This window comes from Ostrea edulis, chromosome 5, assembly GCF_947568905.1.
Source record: "Ostrea edulis chromosome 5, xbOstEdul1.1, whole genome shotgun sequence".
NCBI lineage: Eukaryota > Metazoa > Mollusca > Bivalvia > Ostreida > Ostreidae > Ostrea > Ostrea edulis.
The window spans coordinates 28,105,831-28,116,340 of record NC_079168.1 but is presented as its reverse complement, the minus strand read 5'-3'; the positions used below and the strand labels follow the sequence as shown (position 1 = coordinate 28,116,340).

The 10,510-nt window shown below is 35.0% G+C and overlaps 1 protein-coding gene across 3 annotated transcripts in view; it reads right to left on the bottom strand.

Moving 5' to 3' along the window:
- Nucleotides 1-3,563: 3,563 nt before the first annotated feature.
- The window catches only part of LOC125649304 (serine/threonine-protein kinase D1-like), a 75,923-nt gene continuing 68,976 nt past the window's right edge, over nt 3,564-10,510 (bottom strand). For all 3 annotated transcript variants that reach the window (XR_008803136.1, XM_056165656.1, XM_056165651.1), the window contains one exon: nt 3,564-4,126. Coding sequence is in view for 2 of the 3 variants with exons in the window: in XM_056165656.1 (XP_056021631.1) it covers nt 4,122-4,126 (5 nt within the window). In the remaining variant the exon portion in view is untranslated. The remainder of the gene's footprint in view (nt 4,127-10,510) is intronic.

Sequence of the window (10,510 nt, the reverse complement as noted above, 5' to 3'; positions counted from 1 at the left end):
GAAAGGTGAGGATTTCGAAATCCACATGTCAAAGGGGTCCTTGTCATCCTTGAATTGTATTCCCACAGGAAATCTATGTTCTGCTGAAGTCTGCATATAATATATAACCTTCGTATATAGTCTGTATATAATATATATCGTATTTATATATAATATATATAGTCTGTATATAATATATATATATATAGTCTGTATATAATATATATAGTCTGTATATAATATGTATATAGTCTGTATATAATATATATAGTATGAATGTGATATATATATAGTCTGTATGTGATATATATAGTCTGTATATAATATATATAGTCTGTATATAATATATAGTCTGTATATAATATGTATATAGTCTGTATGTAATATATATAGTCTGTATGTAATATATATAGTCTGTATATAATATATATTGTCTGTATATAATATATAGTCTGTGTGTAATATATATACATGTAGTCTGTATATAATATATATATAATCTGTATATGAGATATATATAGTCGATCAAACGACGCCTGGTTTTCGGGTGTAAAAATGCTAATTTTTTTTGTGTGCAAAATTCTTCACAACTTTGAACACCCGAGTTTGCTTTCAAAACATTAAAGTATATTTAAGCGCGGCTCCGGCTACAGAGGGAGTCATGACCCTTCACTTCTAAATTAGGTTAGAAATACATTTCTTTGCCTACATTTTATTTATATGGGCCACAGGGGCTTCTTGTCTATTTTGTCCTTAATCTATATAAAAATGCCTATATATTTATAGATTGAAAACAAAATGGATAAGAGGCACCTGTGTATAGGCTTAAATCAATACAATTGTAAAATACTAAATGTTAGATTCATACTTAAGGTCGATCGATCCTCATGTGATGTCATAGGTTTTTGCAAAAATCTTAATAAATTAAACTTTGCACATGATAGAAATATGTCTTTCTGAGGAATGTTATTCACTGGATATAATAAAATATCTGGTAAACTAATAATACTGAAAAAGTTTATATTTTCCATAGATAATCAATTATTTATGATTTTAAAAATGTTGACAAGGGCAATAACTCGTATGCTGGAATTTCCTCTACTGGATGTCTATTATACATTGGTTTCCCTAATATCCACAATTAATCTCTACATATTTATGAATTAACATTTTTTTTTAAAAACTGTTGATATCTAAATTTTGTCATTTCAACAAGTTTTTATCTATTTTTATTATTCTGTTTAACGAAAATGTGTGATTTTCTGATGTTGATGTATACTTCTGTTTTAGTATGTCTGACATCTTTAAAAAGGTGGTAACATATACATTTTCTTTGGTTATTAATTAAATTAAACTATATTGAGTGGAAATTAATAAAGTTTTTCCACTTTTAACCATTAATATTGATAAGTCACATGAGGATGGAGCTACCTTAAAGGCTGGATCCACTGGTTTGAATTCTTTTCCCGACGAACAATCTTATTTTTGGTAGTCTTTATGTTCGCTCATTCACGGTATACACGACATATAACGATGCGGATGATGAAGACATTTATTTGTCAGATTACATCGAAGGTTATGTATTATAAAAGTACATAAACAGATAGAGACCTCCTGGTGCATACCTAACGTGCAATCAGTGTTTCAGACAACACGTATACATCGCTTGTTATTGGAATTCAAAGTTTTGGGGCTGGGGAGGGTGGGGTTGATATGGGAGGAGGATGGGGGGGGGGGGGGGGGAGGGAGGTAATCGGTGACAGGTAGGATAATGTAAAAGACATAGAGTATCTAAAAAAATACTTTCATCTAGTAAACAAGGACACTTAACGAATAATACGATATACTTAATATTTCTCTCATAGGGAAAACATATGATGTATACTCCCGTCATTGGGAATATCAATATATACTCACATCATAGGAAAACATCAATGTATACTCCCGTCATAGGGAAACATATCAATATATAGTCCCGTCATAGGGAAACATATCAATATATACTCCCGTCGTAGGGAAACATATCAATATATACTCCCGTCATAGGGAAACATATCAATATATACTCCCGTCATAGGGAAACATATCAATATATAGTCCCGTCATTGGGAAACATATCAATATATACTCCCGTCATTGGGAAAACATGTTGATAGACCTATTACCAACACAACATACGGGTATATTTCTATCATCGACACAACATACTGAAATACATGTTTTCCATTGGAGACAATAGATTAGCATATTCCTATCGAGACAACATTCCAGTAAATTCCATTAGCGAAACAACATACCGGTAACACTTTTACCGAAATAACAAAAACCAGTAATATTTCTAGCGAAATAACAAACCGGTAATATTTCTGTCGAAATAACAAACCGGTAATATTTCTGTCGAAATAATAAAACAGTGATATTTCTATTGAGATATCATAACGGTATATTCATATCGAGACAATATACAATATCATTTCTATGAGACAATATGCCAGTTTATTTCAATGTAGACAACATACTGATTTATTTATATTGAGACAAATACCAACATATTCCTTTGGAAACAACTATATATATATATATATATATATATATATATATATATATATATATATATATATATATTCCTATGTAGAATACACGCCAGTTTATTCCTACCAAGAAAACATATACCGATACATTCCTATCGAGAAAACATACCGGTATATTCCTATCGAGAAAACATATACCAGTATATTCCTAACGAGAAAACATACCAGTATATTCCTAACGAAAAAACATACCGGTATATTCCTATCGAGAAAACATACCGGTATATTCCTATCGAGAAAACATATACCGGTATATTCCTATCGAGAAAACATACCGGTATATTCCTAACGAGAAAACATACCGGTATATTCCTATCGAGAAAACATATATCGGTATATTCTTATCGAGAAAACACAAAGGTATATTCCTATCGAGACAACATACCGGTATATTCCTATCGAGCAGATATATATCGGTATATTTCTGTCGAGAAAACGTACCGGCAGATTCCTATCGAGACAAAATATACCGGTATATTCTTATTGAGAAAACATATACCGGTATATTCTTATCAAGAAAACATAACGATATATTCCTATCGAGAAAACATAACGGTATATTCCTGTCGAGCAGACATATACAGGTATATTTATGTCGAGAAAACATATACCGGTATATTCCTATCGAGACAACATATACCGGTGTATTCTTATCGAGAAAACACAACGATATATTCCTATCGAGAAAACATAACGGTATATTCTTATCGAGAAAACATACCGGTATATTTCTATCGATACAACACATCAGTATTTTCTTATTGAGACAATATAATAGTACGACCAGTATATTCCCTTACCAAAATAATGTGCTATAGGAATGTGGCGGAACAGTGGGGATAAAACACCCCGATTTATAGCTAAAACGTACACAGAAAATAAGTCAAAGTTGTTAAAGAGTACCATTTGCAACTCCGCCCCCACTTAGTACCGACTCGTATATTGCAAGAGGCAATACGGCGACATGTACATGTAACACTATCAAGACAGAGAACTCGTACACCGATTATATTCCTAGAAATACCGCATACATCTGCATAAACAACGATTTTTCCACTTCTTAAGGGGGTACTCTGCAGCGTTAAAATGGCTGTCTTCCTTTTAAACCATGAATAAAAATATAAATATCAGCAAAATTTGTCTATTCCTTTCAGAATCCATTGCCTAGCCGAGTAACTCAGTGGGTTAGAGTGTCGTCTGCTGAACTGTAGATCGCGTGTTCCAATCCGTCAGGGGTTTAAATTTATTTTCCAGATCACAACCTACTAAAACTGCTCTTTTTTTTTTTTAACTAGATAAAGTAAATTTTAGAAGTTTTCAATTTCAAAATATTGTTGTACACATCCTTCATACATTTCTCTGATGTGGCATTCCTTCTTTAAAAGTGTTCTGTGTAAATTTTTCTACTTGACCTTTTCCCCAACGTAACTATAAAAGTTTGAAAAATACACAACAGAGACAGAATGGCTGGAGAATCTATGAATCTTTTGACCACCCGGTCTTCTCTCGCAGATCACGTGGACCTCCCCAAATCGTCACGCAAGGTAAAGTTCATTCTACAAATAAACAATACATCATTGTTTACACACAGTCTGGTGAGAAACAACAATGAATAGATTTTTTCCACTAAAACGAACAAGTGTTTCAAATTCTAAAATGTGCACGATTTGAGACGAAAATTTTCAAATTCATTTTAATGGTTAGCAAAAATTTGAATATCAGTTGCCAAGGTACATGAAAGATACAGAGCTTACAATTATTTTCGAAACATGCTATTTTCTATTAAGCCATCTATATGCACACGAGCCTTGTTTACAGCGAGTGCTGTATCTTGCTTGTAACTCAACAATTGATATTAAAATTTTGGTTGACCATTAGAAATACTTTAGTTGAGCATTGTAAACAATAAAAATGGAAACATAAAATTTGAAATTTTCAACACAAATTGTGTCCATGTCCCAACAGCCGTTGAAAGACGAAATATAATCTTATTTTACTTCATAAAGGCGACCATGCCTAAATCTAATATTTATATATTTACAAGCATTTGGACTACATGATATAAAAAACGTGGTAATTCTCAATATCACTCAATTTTAGTTAAAATGCTATTTTTGGTGATCTTTTTTTCTTTCAGAAATTTAATATAAGAGAGCAACTTTAGATAACTAAATTTTACTATAGGCGTGTTAACACGGTATAAAATTATTTTGTCTGTCTAAATTTTACTATACGCGTGTTATATGTAACTCGTTATAAAATTATGTTGTCTGTCTAAATTTTACTATACGCGTGTTAAAAATTATTTTGTATGTCTAAATTTTACTATACGCGTGTTAACTCGTTATAAAATTATTTTGTTGTCTGTCTAAATTATTAAAAAATTATTTTGTTGTCTGTCTAAATTTTACTGTAGGCTACGCATGTTAACTCGTTATAAAATTATTTTGTTGTGTAAATTTTACTATACGCGTGTTAACTTGTCTAAATTTTACTATACGCGTGTTAAATCGTTATAAAATTATTTTGTCTGTCTAAATTTTACTATACGCGTGTTAACTTGTCTAAATTTTACTATTCGCGAGTTAAATAGTTATAAAATTATTTTGTCTGTCTAAGTTTTACTATTCGCGTGTTAACTCGTTATACAATTATTCTGTTGTCTGTCTAAATTTTACTATACGCGTGTTAAAAATTATTTTGTCGTTTGTCTAAATTTTACTATACGTGTGTTAACTCGATATAATATTATTTTGTCTGTCTAAAGTTTACAATACGTGTGTTAACTCGTTATAAAATAATTTTTTTGTCTGTCTAAATCTTACTTCAAATTTAGACAGACAACAAAATAATTTTATAAAAATTTAGACAGAAAACAAATAGAGAGTTGCATCTCATTATTAATAAATAGGTCTACACTTTAGGAATACAGCCGATTTCTTACGCATAAATACCGTATCGACACGGTATTTCTGTATCGACACAATATTTCTGTATTGACACGGTATTTCTGTATCGACACGGTAATTCTTGATTGACACGGTATTTTTCTGTCTCGACACGGTATTTTGTATCGATATGGTATTTCCGGATCGACATGATATGGTATTTCTGGATCGACACGGTATTTCTGTATGAACATCGTATTTCTGTATCAACACGGTGTTTCTGTATCAACACGGTGTTTCTGTATCGACATGGTATTTCTGTATCGACACGGTATTTCTGTATCGAGTCGGTATTTCTGTATCGACATAGTATTTTTGTGTCGAAATGGTATTTCCGTATCGACACGATATTTCCGTATCCACGCGGTATTTTTGTATTGACAAGGTATTTCCATATTAACACGGTATTGTCGTATCGACATCGTATTTCCGTATCGACGCGGTATTTTGTTACCCGTCCGTAAAATACCAATATGTCCATTTTGGTCGAATAAATGAACGATGATATTGCGCTGCTTTCAGAAACTTTGAGACAACGATTGATAACAAATCGACGTTTTAATTCCTACATCATTTTCATAAAAATATGTCTAAAAACGTATATGTCTTATTTTGTCAGAACTCAGTAGTTTCAGGGGGATTGCTCCCTGGCCTTGGGCCCCGCTTCGCTCTTAAACTATTCAGGGCCTCAAAATAACCCCCGGACTCAGAACTATTTACTGCCCCCCCCCCCCCCGCCCTCAGAAATTTTTAGATCCCTCACTAATATCATTTTCCAAGTATTTTGTAACCGAAACCTAATATCCCACTCATTTCTGAGACAAAGAGGATGCACATGCATGACATGATACCGTCATTTCAATCATCTTCGCTCTACAATTTCAAACACAAACGTACCATAACCGTACAAGTATTTTCGAGCAACTTTGCCTTAATTTGGTTGTAACCCAACCCCCCATTTTACTCACAAAACAATACATGACATGCGATGTGAGAAAATGACACTCTCTGACGGGGGTGGGTGTAGTAGCGGTTACGCACGTCAAAATGGCCGTTTCCTCATGCAATCGCGGAAATGTTACGTATGGAACATAAAATCATTAGTTTGCTTGTTCGTTGCTTCATAAGTCTGAAACCTGGATAAGAGTGCGGCGACATTAACATAATCCTTCCTTAACACGGGGAATTCCACCGTGGGAACAAGGTTCGCAGTCTAGGACACAGGCATTTGTTTCTGTAAAACACTTACGACCTCTGTATACTAATAACAACACGTGTTGTTATTAGTATACAGAGGTCGTAAGTGTTTTATAGAAACAAGTGCCTGTGGTCTAGGACGAGGCTTTCCCCCGAGACCTAGACAGCGAATCTTGTCCCAAAGGCGTAATATCCCTATCTCACACCAGTAAATAATGAAAACTATATAGACACTCAGAAAGATCATACCCAAAAATGGTTTACACTCAATATGTAAACCAAAAATCCCAAGGCTGCCCCTCAGAAAGCTATTTATTAAATCGAAATTTGAAGAATGAAAGGTGAAGATAACAAACAGTGATCAATCTTATAACTCCTACAAGAGGCCCAGGGGCCTTATAGGTCACCTGAGTATCATGTAACAACCTTCCAATGTTTGAATTAGGTTTGTGTTTAAATATAAGAATTTTACTTTTGGATGGAAGAAACATTGAATAGCTATGTGGTCAGCCCCGCCTTTGCACCAGAACCCCTGACCCAGGGGCCATAAATTTCAGTTTTGAAAGAAGCATCCTTGATCATCATTATCATACTATTAGTTTGTCTACTTAATACCCAGCAGCAGAGGAGAAGATTTTCAAAGAAATAAAATGCATTTTCACTATATGATCAATAGGGCCCCACCCTAATACCAGAACCCCTGACCCAGGGGCCATGAATTTCACAATTTTGAAAGAGGCATCCTTGCTCATCATAACCATGCTATTGGTTTGTCTACTTAATACCCAAGGACAGAGAAGAAGATTTTCAAAGAAATAATGCATTTTCACTATATGACTTATACAGCCCCACCCTAGCACCAGAACCCCTGATCCAGGGGCCATGAATTTCACAATTTTTAACAAGAGGTACTGTGAGCAATGCTCACTAAGAATACCCCCCGCTTACCCCAATCTCCCAAAAGGTGTTGGTAATAGGTATAAACTACCTCTTTTCTGAGTGTTGCTACTTCGATGTCCAGTGCACATGACCTTTGGATTCCAAAATTGATAGGGAACATCTTTATCCCATGGGTAGTCCATATGTTTGATATGGTGACTGTAGGTGGAAAGGATAACGCTTTAGAGCCCGGAAACCATATTGCTACTTCAATGTCCAGTGCGCTTGACCTTTTGACCCCAAAATCGATAGGGATCATCTTCATTCCATGGGTAGTCCATATATATGATATGGTGACTGTAGGTGGAAAGGATAACACTTTAGAGCCCGGAAACCATATTGCTACTTTGATGTCCAGTGTGCTTGACCTTTGACCCCAAAATCGATAGGGAACATCTTCATCCCATGGGTAGTCCATATATATGATATGGTGACGGTAGGTGGAAAGGATAATGCTTTAGAGCCCGGAAACCATTGCGTCTACAGACGGACGGACAGCCCGATTCCAGTATACCCCCCCCCCCCCCCACAACTTGTTGAGGGGGGTATAAAGAGGCATCCTTGCTCATCATTACCATGCTATTAGTTTGTCTACTTCATACCCAGAGACAGAGAAGAAGATTTTCAAAGAATTTCTACACTTTCACTATATGACCAATAGAGCCCCACCCTAACACAAGAACCCCTGCCCCAGGGGCCATGAATTTCACAATTTTGGTAGAGGGCTCAACACTCATTATAATTATGCCCACAGTTTGGCTTCTTGATGTCCAGGAGTAAAGAAGATTTTTTAAAATTACACTCATTTTGATGGTTTTTGTCCCACCCCTCAGGCCCCAGGGGGGTAGGGACCACAAATTTCACAATTTTTGTTCCCCTCCACCCACAGATGCTATATGCCAAAATTGGTTGAAATTGGTTCAGGGGTTTCAGAGAAGAAGCTGAAAATGTTCAAATGTTAACGCACGACGCAGGACAAAAACAGATAGCAATAGGTCACCTGAATGAATTCAGGTGACCTAATAAGTAATACAAAATAGAGAGTTGGGCAAACACGGACCCCTGGATCTATCAGAAGTGGAATCAGGTAGATAGAATGTTCTATCGTTAAAGTGATAATGTCCTACGGACCCGGCCTGAATTTCTCAAAAAGAACTTAAGACGAAAACCTTTGGACTGAAGTCAGAGATTTTACTCAAATTTTGACTGTTTAAATAGAAGAAAACTCAAACTTAAGTTTGAGATTTTTCGAGAAATCCAAGCCCGGTTTAGCCTGTCCCGAGACACAGTTAAATTATTCCAACTAAGATCAGGTGCCAAGGAGGAGTAAGCATCCCTTGTCGACCGGTCACACCCGTCGTTAGCCCTATATCTTGATCAGGTAATCGGAGTTATCCGTAGTCAAAATCAGTATGCCAAGAACGGCCCAACAATCGATATGAAACACGTCAGACAGCATTTGACCCAATGATAGGTTGTATTGGTAAACTAGATCATTATAACGACCACAGAATTTGCAAAATGCTGACTTTAAACGAGACTGTTGAAACTCCTGTAACATCAACTTTGTTTGTCAGTAGCCTGCCTGGATTTAAAAACTGATCATACGCAAAACAAGCTCATGCGTATCGGATCACTAGTGAGATATAAACACCCTATGCAAGTGATAATGGAATATTGCTACATAAATATGGGAAGCTGACGATGAAGAGGCTGAAATTATCCCGCTTGTCCTGAAGTTAAGTTGTTAGTTTGCCGTTAATATTTATTTTCAATAAAAAATATCCAAGTACGAAGCAGATGTGGAGGACTGCGGTGTCTTTTATGTCGAGTTCACAGGGATATATCGAATCGACATATAAATGAAAATGATTATTATTAATAGAAAATCAAAGAACCCAATACAGAATATTTTACTTCTACATGCAACGTAATGAACGCATGACGTGAATTAGTTTAAGTCAGAAAAATCTCGCTTGGGTAATGTTGGTCTCGTATATCCTTCATTATCTACTCATGTTTGAGAGGGAAATTCAACTTCGAGAACAAGATTATTCACTAAAAAAGCCTTTTCCATAGACTCCGTATCTTAAATTTGTCCATCAGTGGAATTCTTAATCCCACAATCACAGTAATTCGCTTAATGCCGTACGGGTATGCATATCTGGATAGAATACTCCATACTTCCACTGCATGTTTTGCCATCACAATACAGAACTGACTTTTATTCCTTATACTTTTATTTTGTAATTCAACCTTCTTTTTTTAACATGTATTAATGAACAGGTTTTATGTCGAAAAAGGAAAATCTATTGTAGTCCCACCCTGGTCTTGGATAATGTTTTAAAAAATCTTGAATGTGCACCATGTAGGGATGCTTGGATATTGATAAAAAGCAAACCAAGGCTCTTAAAAACGAATCAAAAGGTTTTTCTTATATACAAGTTGCATATGCATAATATGTATAACTCTATCACCCCCCTTCAAAACTGTCCCTTGTTAAATGTTTAACTTAATTCTTCACTACATTAAAATACTTGCACATCAGTCATTTACGAGGTCATAGAATTATGGCTATTGATTTTTTTTTTATAAATTGTTTAAATGACCACTCTTGACCTCAGAAATCAGTTTGAAGAAATTTGAATATCAGGATATCATCCTAATTTACTGATTCCCTTTCACCTAAAAGATACTTTCTAAAATGTTTGGTCCATGTGAAATAGCACAGGGATATTCTGAAGAAGAAGAAAAAATTGTGAAAAAGTTAGCAGACACAGACGACAGAGAATTGGTCAAAAAAGTCCACTCGTTCTTTCTGCTCAGGTGAGCAAAAAGTTGTCCAAAAATTACATT